Raw genomic sequence first — 22,247 nt, forward strand, 5'->3', positions numbered from 1 at the left:
GTACCTCCTTTGTCTTGTGTCAGTTGCTGGATTATTGTATTGTATTGTCGTTGCCACATGTCGCTCTTGTCGTGTCGTTTTCATTTCAGCTATTACCTGTCGTGCTACATCTTGTCCTGGTCGTCGTAGCGGTAAGCTGTTTTTGTTAGCTGTAGCTATTTCCAGTTTTTCTGTTTGTTATCCTCTAGCTTCCATGCTAAAGTTCCTTTTTGTTTCTTGTTAGCTTCTATGCTAAAGGTCTTTTGTTTTTTATCCGCCCACATGCGCGCTTTTGTTTTGAACCCTTTGTTTGGTTTTGTCTTAGTATTTATATTAAAATCATGTTCGCTCACTCCATGCCTGCCTCCATCTCTGCATCATGGGGTTCGTCAACAAGTAACCCTGACAATATTTGGCTTTTTGGCTCTCTCAACCAAAAAGGTTCCCGACCCCTGTTCTAATCGATCTTTTTTGTAGCACAGTTAAAGAATGTAGCGCACATTTGTAGTTGTTGTCCCATATTTCTGCACAATAACTCGAATATGGTAACACTAGCGAGTTTTTAGCTTCCAATCATTATTGTGAGGTTTTATATTAGAATTCCCTAAAAATAGATATACTGGCCCCCAGACACACTTTTTTTTTTTTAATCTAAAAACTAATTGTCCAGGCCTGCTGAAGAGCATTAATTGCAACTTCTAGGCAGCCAGCACTGGCGGTGACAAGCCACGCCCACCATCTAACAAAAAAAAAAAAAAAAAGAGAGGCAGTCAGTCTTTGTCCTAACTGTGAAAATAAAATGTAGATGTTTGAGGGCTGCTCTATTTGCCCTCTCGGAAGCAAGGCGGGGTCTGCGGCGTCGTCGCAGGCGCTACCCGCGCCGGGACTTGTAGTGCGCAGCTCTTGGACAGGTTTCATGTTGACATGCGTAAAAAACTACACTTCCCCAATGTCGTCACGTGCGCTCCCGACTCCCATTGGCTGGCGGCCGCAGCCGCAGCCCCAGAGAATGAATGAAATTGAAATAGCTGCTACATTACATGTACAATACCGGGCTCTGCGGCGCTGCATTCCAACCATACCACACCAACATGGCCACGGCGGTGCAGAACCACCTCAAATCGTAAGTACAGCACATTCCAGCGCGGGCTTATCGTTGACTTAATTTCGTATTTAAAAAAATGTTTTTTTTTTTTTTTTTTTTTTTTGGCGTTGGCGTGATTTTAAAAGGCTAAACACCTGCGTGCATCAATGCCAGATAATAACGCATGGAAGTTGATGTTGGTCTATTCTGCACAATGAGCCGTGCATGCAGGCGTGCATGCAGGAATGCCGGGGCTGGGATGGAGGGGTGGAGGGGTGACCCGGTGTGTCACTTGCCAGTGCAGGCAGCCAAGATCACGGTCAGAGCCAGGCTGGTGGAAGGCAGTCTGCAGGCAGGCAGGGTTAAATATCTTCACACCACTCGTGTTTTGGGCCAAGGGGGGCGCCAGGTATACACGCTGCAACGTTCACACCAGCACTTGTTTTGAATTCATGCATTTCTGTTGCACGCGTTTCATTATAGATTGGAAGTGAAGTTATTATATATATATATATATATATATATATTTATTTTATTTGCAGCTCTGCTTAACCTGCAGAGAAACACGCACAATAGCTCTAGTGAAAACCTTTTTTAGGGGGCTCGGATCCGTCTGCATGTCGTGCAGCCATGAATGACTCTCCTGTATGTGCTGCCTTTAAAAAAAGCACTTGACATGCAGCAGCAAACTGAGCCCTGCTTTATTTTTGCATATGCATGTTTCTCCCCCCCAGAATAATGATGACAAAAATGTGTTGGATGGATGCAACTGTGCACAGTCACGTGGTGTCAAGTGCTGATTGACACTGAATACATCATGGTGCTGATGAGTGTGCAAAGACTGGGGACGGATAAGTGATATCGGTTTTAATGATGCTTAATGCATCAGGTGCTTGTCAGATATGAGGGAGGATATCGGCATAGGTGTGTCCCACAGCAGTGTTGTCTTTGTCCCCAAATGCCCTCAGAGCTGCTGCTGATTCATTCAGTGGAAGTAAAAGTGGTATAAAACGCATCCCCAGTTGTTGTCCACTGCAGTTGACGTATAAGGAGCAGCGACTCGCTCATGGGTACTTTCCAAACAGCACTCGCTCTCTTGGATTAGCGATAATCTCTCTCCCGCTCTCTTTTTTCTTCTCTCTAGCCCGTCACCTTTTCTGACCCGCTTCCACGTTCAGGACCATTTTGCTTATTCCTCGTCGCTCTTTTTTTTTTTTTTACATGTACATGCCCTCGTCATCTCCCAACCTCCCATCTTTAAACATGATTTTGTTGACACATACTGCTGCTACCAAACAAACCCAATGCAAGCTGTGGGATAAAGATAAGAAAATAATTAAACCCATATTTCCTCATTGGAACAAGGTTTGTAATAGCAACTGAACCAATAAAGAAATCTACAAAATAAACCAAAAAACACTGAGTGCAGCACGGTGGTAGAGGGGTTAGTGCCTCTGCCTCACAATACGAAGGTCCTGAGTAGTCTTGAGTTCAATCCCGGGCTCGGGATCTTTCTGTGTGGAGTTTGCATGTTCTCTCCTCTGGGTACTCCGGCTTCCAAAGACATGCACAGGATAGGTTGATTGGCAACACTAAATTGACCCTAGTGTGTGAATGTTGTCTGTCTATCTGTGTTGGCCCTGCGATGAGGTGGCGACTTGTCCAGTGAGTACCCCGCCTTTCCGCCCGACTGCAGCTGAGAGGCTCCAGCACCCCCCGCGACTCCAAAAGGGACAAGCGGTAGGAAACGGATGGATGGATGGATGAGCGCAGGCCATGAGCCGGCCCTGCCTTTTAGGATTTTCACCATCAGCCGAGAAGTCCTAAATCAGAGATATTTAACTACCGAATTTTCCGGACAATAGAGCGAGCCGATATGTAAACCCCCACTAAATTTTTGAAGAAAAATAAATACTTTTCCATAAGCCGCAGACATATATGTTAGGAAATGAGTTATTTACACAGAAAGAGTTTGTAAATGTTTATTTACGTACAGTGGGGCAAAAAAGTATTTAGTCAGCCACCGATTGTGCAAGTTCTCCCACTTAAAATGATGACAGAGGTCTGTCATTTTCATCATAGGTACACTTCAACTGTGAGAGACAGAATGTGAAAAAACATATCCAAAAATTCACATTGTAGGAATTTTAAAGAATTTCTTTGTAAATTATGGTTGGAAATAAGTATTTGGTCAACCATTCCAAGCTCTCACTGATAGAAGGAGGTTTTGGCTCAAAAACTCACAATACATGGCCCCATTCATTCTTTCCTTAACACAGATCAATCGTCCTGTCCCCTTAGCAGAAAAACAGCCCCAAAGCATGATGTTCCCACCCCCATGCTTCACAGTAGGTGTGGTGTTCTTGGGATGCAACTCACCTACAGTGTGAACATAGCCTAACCCGACGTACAGTGGGGCAAAAAAGTATTTATGTCACTCACGAATTTGAACCCCAACATTCTGATTGCTTTTGCAAGGTTAACATGTCAATGCAGGGATCTGTGTTCTCTTTAAAACAGGAGCACTCTGGTGTTTTTGGGAAATCTCTTATAAAATGTTTGTTGTACTATAGTGTCATGGTGTCATTCCCAGGTTGGATTTGGCCCCCGAGCCACCAGTTGAGTAGTACTGTCCCAAGGGTATCTTTTTGCACTTCTGCAGATAAGCCATCAGTTATCAGAGGCTCTTTAGGTTGATATTTGCTCATTTGCAATCATCTCATCTATGCACAAATATTCACTGCTAATGAAATTCAAAAGACAATACAGAACGTCAACCTCTTAAAATATAGAAGTAACCACATGTACCTAAAAAGGTACAATGCGAGACATTTTTGTACCATTCAGTTCAGGTGCATTTGTGTACCTTTCTAATTTACAGTCGTCCCTCGTTTATGGCTATTCATTGGCTCCTGACTTGACCACATTAAATACAATTCCAAAAAGTAGGACTTGTTCATTATATATCGAAAATATTCATAGCTAGAGCATAAAACGGTTTACTACTTTCTAAATATATTTTTCAACAACATTTGAGCCCTGTCGACATGAAATAACACCCTTTTAGTCACTTTAATATATTACAGTAATGCTGTCTGAGACTGAGCCAATCAGTGGCCATGATACTGAAGAGCATGATCTGATTGTTTTGGTCTCATCTCAAGGCCAATACTACTGTAGTATTGATATTTTTATGTGCTAAAAATATGTGGCGAAGCTGTAATATTTGACTGTAACCAACCAACTCTATACCAATCAAAGTACAATCTTTATATCACCCTAACCCTGTACAATATAAAGTGCTTCACATGACAGGAACTTCTTAAATAGCAGATCGAACGGGTGTGGGAAAAAAATAGATTTGAATACGAATCGAATCGAATACGTTGTGTGATTCAAAATCGATTCTCTTTTTTTTTTTAAATAAAAAAAATTGTTTTCGATTTTTATTTTTATTTTTATTTTTTTGTTTAATCAATCCAATTCCAAAACCAAACCTGACCCAGCAACAATCAGAACTGCAATAAACAGAGCAATTGAGAGGAGACACAAACACGACACAGAACAAACCAAGAGTAGTGAAACAAAAATGAATATTATCAACAACAGTATCAATATTAGTTATAATTTCAGCATAGCAGTGATCAAAAATCCGTCATTGACATTATCATTAGACATTTATAAAAATTAAAAAAAAGAACAATAGTGTCACAGTGGCTTACACTTGCATCGCATCTCATAAGCTTGACAACACACTGTGTCCAATATTTTCCCAAAGATAAAATAAGTCATATTTTTGGTTCGTTTAATAGTTAAAACAAATTTACATTATTGCGATCAGTTGATAAAACATTGTCCTTTACAATTATAAAAACTTTTTTTTTAAATCTACTACTCTGCTAGCATGTCAGCAGACTGGGGTAGATCCTGCTGAAATCCTATGTATTGAATGAATACAGAATCCTTTTGAATCGGAAAATTATCGTTTTTGAATCGAGAATCGCGTTGAATCGAAAAAATCGATATATTATCGAATTGTGACCCCAAGAATCGATATTGAATCGAATCGTGGGACACCCAAAGATTTGCAGCCTTAGCAGATAGAGCCAGAATGATGCAAAAGTGTGCTTGAAGCCAAAATGAAAGAGAATAAAAGCTCAACACACAACATAAGTAAAAGCTTGAAGGAGTACATTGACAATACAACGACATCATGTTAAAATTATGATGATTACAAGTTAATTGAATAGAGCTGATGGCAATAATGAAATGTGCTAATGATGGCAAAAAATATTACCATTATTATTAATGGCTCCTAATATTATAACTATAATACTATTACTTATATACCCTATTCAAAACGCTACTGTTAATATATACTGTCTATGAGCTAAACACATTTTAATGCAGCAGACACACTTACACTGTAAACACTGACCGATTTTACAGCATTTAACAGTATTTTTCCCACAGCAAAATACTGTAATCAAAATGTACTGTAACAGGACTACAATCAACTGTAAAAATGACATTATCCTTATATTTCACTACAATTATCTGTTATTTCACAGTAAAGTACTGTAATCATAGTCCTCTGTAATATCACTACAAATAACTGTAAATTCAAAGTGATTTGCTATGTTGTATACTCTTGTACAGTAAGTAGTATTCTGTAATACCCAGAGAGTAATTAACTATACAATCATAGTTGTGATGCCACACCACTTAGTTTTTTGTAATTAACCATAAAATCGCAGTTCTGTAGCGTAAATATATTTCACAGGAAATATGTCTATAATAGTAATGCATATATTAGCTAGTAATTATGTAGTTGTGAATTTATAGGAAAAGTAATATTTTTACAGTGTAGTGTTGAAAGGGTACACATGTTTACTTTGTATGACTTTGTACCTTTTTTTGGTACTTTTAAATATATACTTCCATCTATACATCTATCCATTTTTTACCGCTTGTCCCTTTCGGGGTCACGGTGGGTGCTGGAGCCTATCTCAGCTGCATTAGGGCGGAAGGCGGGGAACACCCTGGACAAGTCGCCGTCTGCTCTCCTAAAAAAAAAAAAAAGGTACTTTTGAGAAGTAAAAAATCCGTCCATCTATTTCCTACCGCTTATTCCCTTTGGGGGTGGCGGGGGGTGCTGGTGCCTATCTCAGCTACAATCGGGCGGAAGGCGGCGTACACCCTGGACAAGTCGCCCTCGAATCTCCCCCCCCAAAAAAAGGTACTTTTGAGACGTATAAATTCCATCCATTGTCCTGAAAATATCTTCTGACAAGAAGAAAATCTAAAAGTAAAAAATTTTTGAGAGCATATTCTTAGAAAAATGTACAGTATCTACAACAGAAATGTTGGGGTTTTGTACTCCATTGTAAATTCCCTGCAAATTGCTGCTTAATAATTGCAATGAAATGAAATGAATTATATTTATATAGCGCTTTTTCTCTAGTGACTCAAAGCACTTTACATAGTGAAACCCAATATCTAAGTTACATTTAAACCAGTGTGGGTGGCACTGGGAGCAGGTGGGTAAAGTGTCTTGCCCAATGATTCAACAGCAGCGACCAGGATGGCGGAAGCGGGGATCGAACCTGCAACCCTCAAATTGCTGGCACAGCCGCTCTACCAACCGAGCTATACCGCCCCAAATACTTCTATGGCAACATTTACCATAATTTCTTGTGAAATAACTTGAGCGCAATTTACTGTTTTTGCAGAGCTGTGATTCATCTATCCATGCGTTTTCTACCGCTTGTCCCGCTCTTTGTCGGCGGGGTAGATGGAGCCTATCCCAGCTGCAGTCCGGCGGAAAGCGGGGTACACCCTGGACAAGTCGCCACCTCATCGCGTTAGACAGACAAAATTCACTCTCACATTCACACACTATAGGGCCAATTTAGTGTCGCCAATTAGCCTATTCACATGTGCTTTTACTATTAATTAAAAAAACAAATAAATGCTCTAATTTTACAGTTGTAATTTTATTCTTAACCACAATAAAGTTACAACTAAATGCTGTGACTTCACAATAACAATTTTATTGTGATTAGTTCAGGGTGTACACCGCCTTCCACCCGAATGCTACTTAGATAGGCTCCAGCAGTCCCCGCGACCCAAAAGGGACAAGCGGTAGAAAGTGGATGGATGGATAGATAGTTTAACAGCTAACCGATCTACGGAACACTGTGGTACGTGTACCAGTAGTGGTACGCGTGCTCCATCTAGTGGTGCACCAGAAAATCCATCCTTTCAACCATTTTCTTCCACTTATCCGAAATTGGGTCACGGTGGCAGCAGCCTAAGCAGAGAAGCCCAAACTTCCCTCTCCCCAGCTACTTCGTCCAGTTCTTTCCGGGATATCTTGAGGCAATCCCAGGCCAGCTGGGAGACATGATCTCTCCATTGTTTTATGGGTCTTCCCCGTGGTCTCCTATCTGTTGGACGTTCCCTAAACACCTCCCTAGGGAGGCATTCATGTGGCATCCTGACCAGATGGCTGAACCACCTCATCTGGCTCGATATGGAGAAGCAGCGGCATTACTTTGAGCTCCTCCCGAAGGACAGAGTTTCTCACCCTGTCTCTCAGGGAGAGTCATACCACCAACGGAGGAAACCCATTTTGGCCGCTTGTACCTGTGATCTTGTCCCTTTGGTCATAACCCAAAGCTCATGACCATATGTGAGTGCGGCAGCGCAGATCGACCGGTAAATTGAGAGCTTTGCCTTCCGGTTTAGCTCTTTCTTCACCACAACAGATCAATACAAGGTCTGCATCACTGCAGACGCCGCACCGATCCACCTGTCGATCTCACAATCCTCTCTTCCCTCACTCGTGAACAAGACCCCGAGGTACTTGAACTCCTCCAGCTCAGGGCGGGATCTCCTCCCGAACCCAGAAATGGCACTCCAACCTTATCCGGGCGAGAACCATGGACTCGGACTTGGAAGTGTCGATTTTCATCCCAGTCGCTTCACACTCAGCTGCCTTGTTTTCAATGAATACATAGGCCTACTACACTAATGTATTTTAATGTTGGTCATTATGGTGGTACTTGGAGAGCCAAGTGTTTTCTGAGGTGGTACTTGGTGATAAAAGTTTGAGAACTACTACCTTAAGAAACTAATCAGTTTAAATGTATAGGTCATTTGTTGCGATATTACAGAGGATTATGATAATTTACCGTGAATTAACGGTTAATTGCTGTGAAATATGTTATTTCTTTTTTTTCATTTTAACAGCGTACCACCAATTACTAGTAATCTGCAGCACTGTTTTTCAACCACTGTGCCGTGGCACACTAGTGTACCGTGAGATACTGTCTGGTGTGCCATGGGAGATGATGTCATCCTGATTAGGTTAAAAATATTTTTTGCAAACCAGTAACTATAATCCGCAAATAATGTGCCGTCGTTGAGTGTCTGTGCTGCCTAAAGTGCGGCAGAGTTTACTCTTTATTTAAAGGGACAATGCACAGAAACATTAAGTTCAAGGACAGATATGTTCTGTACCAGATTATAGCTAAATAGCTCATTTCCATCTGCAGTCCCTAGCTACCTAAATTAAAGAGATACAAAAATCATGCAATAAAATCATATCATATCACATAATCAAATTTATAAAAGTCATAAAATGCCCTTTCATGGACACATTCTTAATATACAATACAACCACATCTCATTTATATCATCACACAAAGACAATACATGCTCTTGTTCACTTCTGTCATCATTTGTAAAACAAAAAAAACAACCATGATTTCAACACACGCACACACCTCACAATTTACAACAAAAATGCTGTCATGGATAAATATAATACAAAGGAATTTGATCTGTCAATCACAGTGCCCACCTCAGTGACCATGTGTGCAGCTTTCATTGCTCCAAAGCCACTTTTTAACTTCAATTGTAAATGTAAAATAATCTGTTAAACTTTCCAAGTTTGTTGTGAGGTGGTTCCATTCATTTATGGCTTTATATGAAAAGGCTGATTGTGCAAAAGATGTTTTACATCTGGGTATGCTACACTGGCCCCTGGTGGAGGCTCGTGTTTTTCTAGTTGTCACACCAGATGTAAACTGGACAAAGTGCTTAAGTGGCGCTGGTACGGTGTTATTTAGGATTCAATGGGCCATTCGTATTGATGCTAATCTTTGAATATTAGCTAAGTTTAACAATCTATATTTTTGGAGAACTAAACAGTGATAGTGGTGTTATGGTTTTCGGTCAAGAATTTTGAGCGATTGTTTGTGTAACCGTATAATACTCTTCCATATCAGTAGGTGGCAGCAGGTAGCTAATTGTTTTGTAGATGTCGGGGAACATAGTTTGTCGTGATCGCAATATGCAGACGACAGCGGGAGGCAGGGTGCAGGTAAAAAGGTATCTAATGCTTAAATAAAAAATAAACAAAATGCAAGTGCTGCTAAGAAAAGGCATTAAAGCTTAGGGATGGCTATGCAAAACGAAACTAAAACTGAACTGGCTGCAAAGTAAACAAAAACAGAATGCTGAACGACAGCAAAGACTCACTGTGTGTGGGAGCAGCAGACGGCGTCCACAAAGTAAATCCGTACATGACATGACAATCAACAACAAAATAGGAGCGCAAGACAAGAACTAAAAGACTACACACAGGAAAACACCAAAAAACTCCAAATAAGTCACAGCATGATGTGACAGGTGGTTACAGTACACCTACTTTGAGACAAGCGCTATAGTGATGAATGGTTGGTTGTGGTTTGAATTCATATCCCAAAATTGCGAGAACGACTTTTTATCGTCAATATCGGCTGCTGAGTTAAATTTTTTTTAATGTTTTCTGCTAGTGGTGTGCCTCGGCATTTTTTCAACGCAAAAAATGTGCCTTGGCTCAAGAAAATGTTGAGAAACATTGGCTTACTGGACCCCTTCAGAGACAAATCAATTTGAATTTACAGGTAATTTGTTATAATGGTACAGAACATGTGGATTACTAGGGCTGCGAATCTTTGGGTGTCCCACGATTCGATTCAATATCGATTCTTGGGGTCACGATTCGATTCAAAATCCTTTTGTTTTTTTTCAATTCAACACGATTCTCCATTCAAAAACGATTTTTTTCCCGATTTAAAAGGATTCCCTATTCATTCAATACATACGATTTCAGCAGGATCTACCCCAGTCTGCTGACATGCTAGCAGAGTAGATTTTTTGAAAAAAAAAAGCTTTTGGAATTGTAAAGGACAATATTTTATCAACTGATTGCAATAATGTAAATTTGTTTTAACTATTAAACAAACCAAAAATATGACTTATTTTATCTTTGTGAAAACATTGGACAGTGTGTTGAACTCAAGCCTATGGGATGCGATGCAAGTGTAAGCCACTGTGACACTATTGTTCTTTTTTTACCTTTTTTTTATAAATGTCTAATGATAATGTCAATGAGGGATTTTTAATCACTGCTATGCTGAAATTATAACTAATATTGATACTGTTGTTGATAATATTCACTTTTGTTTCACTACTTTTGGTTTGTTCTGTGTCGTGTTTGTGTCTCCTCTCGATTACTCTGTTTATTGCAGTTCTGAGGGTTGCTGGGTCAGTTTGGTTTGGAATCAGATTGCATTGTTATGGTATTGCTGTGTATTGTTTTATTATATTGATTAAAAAAAAAAAATCTAAAAAAATATTCGATTGAAAAAAATAAGAAAATCGATTCGTGAGAATCGCGATTCAAATTCAAATCGATTTTTCCCCACATGGGTTACAATATTTTGCTGTGAAAAATACTGAAATCCTGGTCAATTTTTAGTTGTGGTTTAAGGGGGTTCAGCATTTTTGAGTTGAGTGAGCAAATGAGGGACACATAATATCCACATTTTTACATTCCTCCACCTGCTCAACTGGAGACACATGTGCCCAAATGTGCACACACACACACACACACACACACACACACACACACACACACACACACACACACACACACACACACACACACACACACACAGCGTCTCATGCATTATTCATAAGACAGCAGGCCTTTAGGTCTGATGTTTTTAAGAGTGTTTCTTTCTCCAAGTTATTCCTTTCATCATCTCTTTATTTGGAATGCAATTCTGCTTCACTTTGGATTCCGTGAGAGAGGGATGAAGGCAGGAAAGAGAGAGATATAGATAAGTATTTTTAGCTCTATGACCTATTTCTCCGGTGCTACCTAACTGACAGTCAAGTCAGCTGCACCGCTTCTGGGACCTTGCCATGATTTCCATCCTGGAATGCGCAGTTTGAGTCCGAAATGGAAGCGGTGTGGTCGGCGGGGGAGAGAGAGAGAGGAGAGGGGGAATCGTGCATTCTCAGGGGTGGGGTCAACAACATCCCTTCTCCTCTCTGCGGCTGGGATGCAGACAGGGGAGGAGTTGTTGATGTTGTTGTTGATGGCAGTGGTGTATTTCCTCCGGGCAGGAATGGGTTAAAGTGAGAAATCCCCATCCCATAGGCTCACATGCGCACACCGGGCCAGATACAGGGGCTAAGGAGTCCATCGCCTTATAAGAGGCCAAGTGCAGTGGCAATAAATCTCACCTGAAGGAGCTGCTCAGAGGCAGATTGCCTTCCTCTGATTTACTGCTCCTAATACACACTGCAGCTATAGCTATGCGCTATATACACCCACACACACACGCACACAGACCAGATATGCATGCACGCACAAAGATAGACTTTTATATTCGGCATGCACGGTGCACACATAAGGGTGGTGGGGCTTTTTTGTAATGCTGTATCACACACATGTAATTAAGATGTCAGAAGGTGCACACACATACATGCTGTCAACGTGTGACCTCTTTCTGCTCTAAAACCGGAGACTCATCCACCATACTGCAAGAGTTGTATACATTAGTGGGTGAGAGAGAGACTGAGAGAGAGAGAGATTTCAAGTGTGCGAGCGAGCGAGCGAGTGGAGGGCAGTGGAAGAGAAATTGAATTGAGGGGTGGTGGCGATGTGTGTGGGGGGGGGGGGGGGGATTGGTACGGGTGATACTGCATAGTTTAATCTGTTGAGTTCAGCCATGGAGGGGCTGAGTTTGGGGGAAGGGAGGAACAGTACAGAAGGCCGCCTGATATTACTTCTTCACTGTGCACACACACACACACACACACACACACACACACACACACACACACACACACACACACACACACAAAGAAACTGTCACACCACGGTGAGGGAAGTCTTCTCTTGGTTTTTTTCTGTCTTGTGATTTTCATATTTTATTTTGAAAAGCAACTCCCCTTGTTTCAGATCACGGGCCCTTCCTCTTGTGTCTCCCTTGATTGTTTCCGCCTGGTTCCCATTACCATCATGTTCTATTTAAGCTCATGCCTCCCCTTGTCCTGTGCCAGATCGTCTCGAGCTTTCGTGTCAATCTAGCATCCATGTCCATGTTTCTATCCATGCCTTGCTTATTCCCACGTTTACTTGCTTGGAACAAGAAATCTCTTGCTGTAATTTAGAATTTTACTTTTTCCTCCTTTGAGCAACCTTTGTTATTCTAGCCTTCGTTCAACCTATTTGGTGAGTTTTTGTATTTTTCAAAATTCCTTTTCCTCCTCAAATATTGAGTGATTTTTTTTGTTTATCTTTATCAAGTATTAATTTATAGCTTTTTTGTTCTTCCTCCTGTTGGAGCGCTTTGTTATTTTTTATAGTAGATATGACTTTAATTGTAGTTCGTCTTTTAGTTAGTTTATTCCTCCTATTATTTGGAGTGATTTTTGGTTTATCTTATTTTGGAATTATTTCCGCAGATTTTTTGTTAATCATTAAGTGCGCAATACTCTGGCTCTGGAGGTTTAAAAGTTGTTTCAAAATAAAAGCTTTATTAGAACCTCATCTCTGCATCTGGGTCCACTCCTTATTCCAAGTCCTGACAGAAACAGCAATGTGTGTGTGTCTTTGCACTTTTCCGTGCATGGGAGCGAGTGCACAGATGGACAGCTATGTGTAAAACAGCTGTGTGGACCAGGTGTGCAGACTTTCAAGTGTTTTTGCAAGCTTAAATAAAACCCCAGCACTCGCACATACACACATGCAAATACACAGCTCTAATTAAATAATAATAATAATAATGAAGCCATCAACACATGGTCTGGTTGATTGTCAAACAGTATGACTATCTCATCTCACAAAACACAAGTGCACCCTGGTTTTTATTGGTCACTAAAAATCCCACTAAGATTTCTCAGCAGCAGCGCCAGTGATTGGGTTTCACCTCTAGGGGGAGCCCTGTGTTCCCCTATTGCAAGCTAATGAGTGTTAATTGCTGTAACCAGGAACTACAGTTGGCAATGTGTCTCACACACACAGAAAGGAGAGAGAGATGGGGGGATGAAACATGGGCCTGAGATGAAATGGACTGTTTCTGCTGGACAGGACTCGCAAGAATTCAATTCAGACAAAATAGTCCTTTGGGTGTGCCTGGTGGGGTTGCTGTACTGTACTGTACAGTACTGTATGTCTGCAGGTCTGTCTTTTCATGGCGTCTTTTTGTGCCCCACAGCTAGCTCAGGACAACTAATTACCAATTCAACACATTACACATGCTTTTGTTGAAAACATATAACATATAGATATTTAGTTTGGCCACAATTTTAGGGATGCATATTGTCCAGCCATCCATCTTCTTCCACTTATTCGGGGTAGGGTCGTGGGGGCAGCAGCCTAAGCAGGGAAGCCCAGACTTTCCTCTCCCCAGCCAATTTGTCCAGCTCTTCCCGGGGGATCCAGAGGCGTTCCCAGGCCAGCCAGGAGACATAGTCTTCCCAACGTGTCCTGGGTCTTCCCCGTGGCCTCCTACCGGTTGGACGTTCTCTAAACACCTCCCTAGGGAGTCGTTCGGGTGGCATCCTGACCAGATGCCCGGACCACCTCATCTGGCTCCTATCGATGTGGAGGAGCAGCGGCTTTACTTTGAGTTCCTCCCGGATGACAGAGCTACTCACCCTATCTCTAAGGGAGAGCCCCGCCACCCGGCGGAGGAAACTCATTTCGGCCGCTTGTACCCGTGATCTTGTCCTTTCGGTCATAACCCAAAACTCATGACCATAGGTGAGGATGGGAACGTAGATCGACCGGTATATTGAGAGCTTTGCCTTCCGGCCCAGCTCCTTCTTCACCACAACGGATCGATACAGCGTCCGCATTACTGAAGACGACCTCACTCGTGAACAAGACTTCTCTTGGGGCAGGGTCTCCTCCCCAACCCGGAGATGGCACTCCACCCTTTTCCGGGCGAGAACCATGGACTCGGACTTGGAGGTGCTTATTCTCATCCCAGTCGCTTCACACTCTGCTGCGAACCGATCCAGTGAGAGCTTAAGATCCTGGCCAGATGAAGCCATCAGGACCACATCATCTGCAAAAAGCAGAGACATAATCCTGCAGCCACCAAACCGGATCCCCTCAACGCCTTGACTGCGCCTAGATATTCTGTCAGTGCATATTGTGTTTGTAGTGAAAAGTAATGCGTCGTAAATCATGAGCCGCTTCGCAACAACTACAACAGTGGTTTGCAAACTTATACCACCTCAGAAAGAGTACCACCATAATATAAATCAATCAATCAATCAATGTTTACTTATATAGCCCTAAATCACTAGTGTCTCAAAGGGCTGCACAAACCACTACGACATCCTCGGTAGGCCCACATAAGGGCAAGGAAAACTAATAATAACCAACCTTGAAATACTGTAGTGTAGTAGGTATGGCTGCGAATCTTTGGGTGTCCCACGATTCGATTCAATATCGATTCTTGGGGTCACGATTCGATAATATGTCGATTTTCTTCGATTCAAAGCGATTCTCGATTCAAAATCGATATTTTTCCAATTCAAAACGATTCTGTATTCTTTCAATACATAGGATTTCATCAGGATCGACCTCTGTCTGCTGACATGCAAGCAGAGTAGCAAATTTAAAAAAAAAAAGCTTTTCTAATTGTAAAGGACAATATTTTATCAACTGATTGCAATAATGTAAATTTGTTTTAACTATTAAACGAACCAAAAATATGACTTATTTAATCTTTGTGAAAACATTGGACACAGTGTGTTGTCAAGCTTATGAGATGCGATGCAAGTGTAAGCCACTATGACGCTATTGTTCTTTTTTTTTATTTTTATAAATGTCTAATGATAATGTCAATGACGGATTTTTAATCACTGCTATGCTGAAATTATAACTAATATTGATACTGTTGCTGATAATATTCATTTTTGTTTCACTACTTTTGGTTTGTTCTGTGTCGTGTTTGTGTCTCCTCTCAATTGCTCTGTTTATTGCAGTTCTGAGTGTTGCTGGGTCAGGTTTGGTTTTGGAATTGGATTGAATTGTTATGGTATTGCTGTGTAGTGGTTTGTTGGATTGATTAAAAAAAATAAAAATTAAAAATCGATTTTTTTAAAAATGAGAATCGATTCGATTTGTATTCAAATCGATTTTTCCCCACACCCCTAGTAGTAGGCCTAGGTATTTATTAAAAACAAGGCAGATGTTTTATAAAACAAATATTTTTAGTATTGTTGGCCCCTGTGTGAATAGTCACTGTTTTTGAATATAGGAAAGTAAAACATTACTTTAACCTTGGGATTCTTGATTAAAAAATTGTTCTGTTTGTTTTTAAAGCTTTGAATGAACTTGCCCCGAAGTACATGACAGCCCTCATTCAAATGTATGCTCCAGCTCGCGCGTTGAAGCCCGAGGGCCAGTTCCAACTTGTAGGGCCTAAAGCGAGGCTTAAAACTAGGGGAGACAGGGCCTTCTCTGTTGTTGGCCCTAAACTTTGGAATGTTCTGCCCTCTCATGTCAGAATGTCCCCAATTGTTGAATGTTTTAAGTCTCGTCTTAAAACCCACTTTTATTCTCTGGCTTTTAAATTGTGTGAGTCTTGTGGTACTCTGTGTCTTTTATTGTTTTGATCTATTTTATTGATTAGTTTTTTTTATTGTTTTATTTTATTTTATGGATGTATTTTATTGTTTTATTCAATTTTTTTTATCTGTTTTTCAATTGTTTTATTTTAAACGCTTGTAATTTAATTACTTTTTATTACCAACGGCGCAATAAACGTTAAAAAACAACAACACACAGAACGACTAAAAAATAAGTTACCACCCTCGTTTTTGCCCAAATTTTAATTAGCTTTGGACCAACAATCACGGAGAAATGATGACTTCTGTGTAATGTATGTCAACTGTGGTGGCTGCCTCCAATGTACAAACCCCGTTTCCATATGAGTTGGGAAATTGAGTTAGATGTAAATATAAACGGAATACAATGATTTACAAATCATTTTCAACCCATATTCAGTTGAATATGCTACAAAGACAACATATTTGATGTTCAAACTGATAAACATTTTTTTTTTGTAAATAATCATTTTGTGAACTTGATGCCAGCAACACGTGACAAAGAAGTTGGGAAAAGTGGCATTAAATATCAATCAATCAATCAATGTTTATTTATATTGCCCCAAATCACAAATGTCTCAAAGGGCTGCACAAACCACTATGACTACGACATCCTCGGAAGAACCCACATAAGGGCAAGGAAAACTCACACCCAGTGGGCAAAGAGAACTCACACCCAGTGGGACGCCAGTGACAATGATGACCATGAGAACTTTGGAGAGGACCTCATATGTGGGCAACCCCCCCAAACCCCTTAGGGGACCGAAAGCAATGGATGTTGAGCGGGTCTAACATGATACTGTGAAAGTTCAATCCATAGTGGCTCCAACACAGCCGCGAGAGTTCAGTTCAAAGCGGATCCAAGACAGCAGCGAGAGTCCTGTCCACAGGAAACCATCCCAAGCGGAATCGGATCAGCAGCGTAGAGATGTCCCCAACCGAAACACAGGCAAGCGGTCCATCCTGGGTCCCGACGAGCGGTCCATCCTGGGTCCCGACTCTGAACAGCCAGTACGTCATCCATGGCCATCGGACTGGACCCCTCCACAAGGGAGGGGGGGACAGAGGAGAAAAAGAAAAGAAGCGGCAGATCAACTGGTCTAAAAAGGAGGTCTATTTAAAGGCTAGAGTATACAAATAAGTTTTAAGGTGAGACCTAAATGCTTCTACTGAGGTAGCATCTCGAACTGTTACCGGGAGGGCATTCCAGAGTACTGGAGCCCGAACGGAAAACGCTCTATACCCGCAGACTTTTTTTGGGCTTTAGGAATCACTAATAAGACGGAGTCCTTTGAAGGCAGATTTCTTGCCGGGACATATGGTACAATACAATCGGCAAGATAGGCTGGAGCTAGACCGTGTAGTATTTTATACATAAGTAGTAAAACCTTAAAGTCACATCTTAAGTGCTCAGGAAGCCAGTGCAGGTGAGCCAGTATAGGCGTAATATGATCAAACTTTCTTGTTCTTGTCAAAAGTCTAGCAGCCGCATTTTGTACCAACTGTAATCGTTTAATGCTAGACATGGGGAGACCCGAAAATAATACGTTACAGTAATCGAGACGAGCCGTAACAAACGCATGGATAATGATCCCCGCGTCGTTAGTGGACAAAATGGAGCGAATTTTAGCGATATTACGGAGATGAAAGAAGGCCGTTTTAGTAACGCTTTTAATGTGTGACTCAAAGGAGAGAGTTGGGTCGAAGATAATACCCAGATTCTTTACAGAGTCACCATGTTTTATTATTTGGATGTCAAATGTTACAGTTGTATTATTAAATAGAGGTCGGTGTCTAGCAGGACCGATAATCAGCATTTCCGTTTTTTTGGCGTTGAGTTGCAAAAAGTTAGCGGACATCCATTGTTTAATTTCATTAAGACACGCCTCCAGCTGACCACAGTCCAGCGTGTTGGTCAGCTTTAGGGGCATGTGGAGTTGGGTGTCATCAGCATAACAGTGAAAGCTAACACCGTATTTGCGTATGACGTCACCCAGAGGTAGCATGTAGATGCTGAAGAGTGCAGGGCCAAGGACTGAACCCTGGGGAACTCCACACGTTACCTTAACAAATACTGATAAAGTTAAGGAATGCTCATCAAACACTTATTTGGAACATCCCACAGGTGTGTAGGCTATTTGGGAACAGTTGGGTGCCATGATTGGGTGTAAAAACAGCTTCCCAAAAAATGCTCAGTCTTTCACAAGAAAGGATGGGGTTAAGTACACCCCTTTGTCCACAACTGCGTGAGTAAATAGTCAAACAGGTTAAGAACAACGTTTCTCAAAGAGCAATTGCAAGACATTTAGAGATTTCAACATCCACGGTCAATAATGTCATAAAAAGGTTCAGAAAATCTGGAGAAATCACTCCTTGAAGCGGCATGGCCAGAAACCAACATTGAATAATCGTGACCTTCGATCCCTCAGACGGCACTGTATCAAAAACTGACATCAATCGCTATCACTACATGGGCTCAGGAACACTTCAGAAAAACACTGTCACTAAATACAGTTGGTCGCTAGGGGAACATTATCACCAGACCTATGTAAGCGTCAATATATACCTTGATGTTGCAGACAAAAGACCATATGTTTTTTTAACCGATTTCCGAACTCTAAAAGGGTGAATTCGGTGATTGAAACTTCTTTCAATTGTTCGCCTTTCAGAGCAATGACCTTTCACCCGTGACGTCACAAAAGGAAGTTGACTTACGTGGAGTGTGCTAATCAGACATATCAATGGTCATGGCATGCTAATCGATGCTAACATGCTATTTAGGCTAGCTGTATGTAAATATTGCATCATCATGCCTCATTTGTAGCTATATTTGCATCCAGCCTTTCCCTCCACCCACCTTTAATGCCAAACAAACACATACCAATCGACGGATTCAAGTTGCACCAGTGGTCAAAAGATGCGAAAGTCCCTCGTTTGTTCTGTTCTGTCTTGCATTGCTACCGACGATAGCGATGCTACGACAAAGATGTGTGGATATCCTGCGACACTCAAAGCAGATGGATTTCCAACGATAAATTCAACGAAATCACAAAGGTGAGTTTTGTTGATGTTATTGACTTATGTGCTAATCACACATATTTGCGCACGGCATGACTGCAAGCTAATCGATGCTAACACGCTATTTAGGCTAGCTGTATGTACATATTGCATCATTATGCCTCATTTGTAGCTATATTTGCATCCAGCCTTTCCCTCCACCAGCATTTAATGCCAAACAAACACATACCATTTGACGGATTCAAGTTGCACCAGTGGTCAAAAGATGCAATCGTTGGTTAGAAGGCGATCGCCAAATTCGTCCTCGTTGTCGTTGTCTGTCGTGATATTGCTCAATAACTTCAGTTTCTTCTTCAATTTCGTTTTCGCTTTCTGCCTCCACACTCCAACCATCCGTTTCAATACATGCGTTTTCTGTTAAATCGCTTAAGCCGCTGAAATCCGAGTCTGAATCCGAGCTAATTTCGCTATATTTTTCTGTTCTATCCGCCATGTTTGTTTGTATTGGTATCACGCAGTGACGTCACAGGAAAATGGACAAGTGGATATAGCGATGGTGAAAATCAGGCACTTTGAAGCAGTTTTTCAGGATATTGCGTGATGGGTAAAATTTCGAAAAAAAACTTCCAAAAATAAAATAAGCCACTGGGAACTGATTTTTGTTGGTTTTAACCCTTCTGAAATTGTGATAATGTTCCCCTTTAAAGCTCTACTATGCAAAGTGAAAGCCATTCATCAACAACATCCAGAAACGCCGCCGGCTTCTCTCATAATTTTAGCTGTTTGCAATTTTACCAAATCATTAAATTTCAATATTTTTAAATAAGGAGTTTGTATATTTTTTATGTCCAACCATTTGGTTTTACTGAGATTCAAAGATAGGCTATTTTTGTCAAACCATTTCTAAAATGTACAAATTTCTTCTGTTATTGTTTGTATTAGCTTCTGTGTAACCTCCCCTGAACAATACGCAGAAGCTGTGTGGTGTGTTGACCTGGCACAAGAAGCCGTAATCGGTGGCTCTCCAGTGTTGATGGTAAACCTTCACTTCCCATACTTATCTTCTTTCCGGGTTGTGGGGAAAGCGATGTGAAATCTTTTCACAATTCCTGCGGGTGGACTAGCCTCATGATGAACCCCCATTTATACACGATGAAAAACTAACACGGAAGCGCCGCAAACACAAAGTTAGTAGCGGTCATGGCGCCTTGTTGTCATGTGACCAATCATTGAAGAGATCGCCTCAAAACGAGTTGGCCATACTACACGACTCTGACCAGTGGTGACCATACCACAGTTTGAGAATCACTGAACTTCAATATACAATAAAGGTTAAATCGATATTGCTCGCTCGGGTTCAATGAAAGCTGAGAATTCTTATCTAAAGGTTGACTTTTTATACGACCCTTTAAATATATCTAATAAAGTAAATGTTCATGTGCTTTTTTTCCATGCTCTATTACAGGGGTGTCCAAACTTTTTCCACTGAGGGCCGCACACTGAAAAATCAAACCAATGTGGCATTGTGATAGTTTTTATTTTAAAAACCAATACAAAATATGTATAAAAAATATACATTTAGGCCTCCACTCAGGCTTGATCTTGGGGACCCCAAAGGGTTTTGGTCAAAAACATGATAAAAATATGTCATTATTTGGTGTTATTATTTTTATCATTATTCAATAAATCTCTATATCAACATCAGGTCAATTTGTCAATATAACATTGCTAAAGATTGAAGTTTTATGCTGTTTTTGTCAAAGAAAACCCAGCTTTTTATGGAAAACACACAAAAAATGCAATATTTTCACACAATGACATTTTTAAGTGGAATATTTGAGATGTTATAATAATTGGAGCCTTAAAAAGGTCAATAATTCATAACGTTGATTTTAATTCATTATTATTTTTTGAGCAATGACACACACAAAAATTCCCACTAAAATTATTGGGGATCCAAAAGGGTTCTACTCATTAAAGTGTTAAAAAATAAATTTTAAATTTTTTTTACTGTTTACTTAAGTTTACTTATTTACTTACAATTTTATTGTTGTTCATGTTTTTGGTTTGTTCGTTTTAGACCCATCCATCCATCCATTTTCTACCGCTTGTCCCTTTTGGGGTCGCGGGAGCCTATCTCAGCTGCATTACGCCCTTCTTTTAAAAAACAAACAAAAAACTTTGTTTTTTAAAAGGCAAACACAAAATATGCAACATTTTCCCCAAAAAATATCTCAAAGTGGAATATTTAATGTGAAGTAAATGGAGCCTTGAATAGGTCAATAATTCTTAATGACATTGATTTGGATTATTATTATTTTTTTTTTAAAGAAATAAATAGCCTGCACAGCAGCTTTGTGTTAGTAGAACAAACATTGATAAATGGGTTGTACTTGTATAGCGCTTTTCTACCTTCAAGGTACTCAAAGCGCTTTGACACTACTTCCACATTTACCCATTCACACACACATTCACACACTGATGGAGGGAGCTGCCATGCAAGGCGCTAACTAGCACCCATCAGGAGCAAGGAGCAAGAAGTGTCTTGCTCAGGACACAACGGACGTGACGAGGCTGGTACCAGGTGGGGATTGAACCAGGGACCCTCGGGTTGCGCACGGCCACTCTTCCACTGCGCCACGCCGTCCCTAATGCAACATTTTCTTGTTACATTTGACCTGTTTGCTCTTTTATACCACTTTTTTCCTTTTTTTATTTTTTTTAATCGTATTTTTAGAATGTGGGACCATTAAAAAAATTACCTGCGGGCCGCAAATGGCGCCCGGGACCCACTTTGGGTTCTATTTGAACACACTTATGCATTAAAGATATTGTGCGTGTGCAAATCTCGAAGACGTTTTTTGTGTTAATCGTCATTTCTGTGTGTTGAGCACTGGGCAAAATGCCAATTCATTACCAAGGCTGAAAGTACTTTTAATTGCACTTGAGAGTTTTTGAATACAATTAGCTGAACTAATCCTGTCGAAAATAGAAACAAAATTATTAAAATACAGTAACCGTTTAAGTTGCACGAACAGAAAAGCAGAAATTGGTTGTGTCGTTTGCTCCTTAAATATGTGTGGTCTGATGGTTAGTTTGGTCTATAAGGTGTGTGTATGCTCTGTGACCCGCTTGACCACAGTGGTGCTGCCGTGAATATGAAGAAGAAAATGTTTAGCCCTGCTGTAACATGTGT

General features: G+C 40.8%; 1 protein-coding gene across 1 annotated transcript in view; it reads left to right on the plus strand.

Annotated features, from left to right (window-relative positions):
• The first annotated feature begins 895 nt into the window (after positions 1-895).
• The window catches only part of dpf1 (double PHD fingers 1), a 147,974-nt gene continuing 126,622 nt past the window's right edge, over positions 896-22,247 (plus strand). Inside the window, 2 exon segments of the mRNA XM_061918923.1 lie at positions 896-1,057; positions 1,059-1,102. Coding sequence (XP_061774907.1) covers positions 896-1,057; positions 1,059-1,102 — 206 coding nt within the window.

Source organism: Nerophis ophidion, linkage group LG13, assembly GCF_033978795.1.
Source record: "Nerophis ophidion isolate RoL-2023_Sa linkage group LG13, RoL_Noph_v1.0, whole genome shotgun sequence".
NCBI classification, from domain to species: Eukaryota; Metazoa; Chordata; class Actinopteri; order Syngnathiformes; family Syngnathidae; genus Nerophis; species Nerophis ophidion.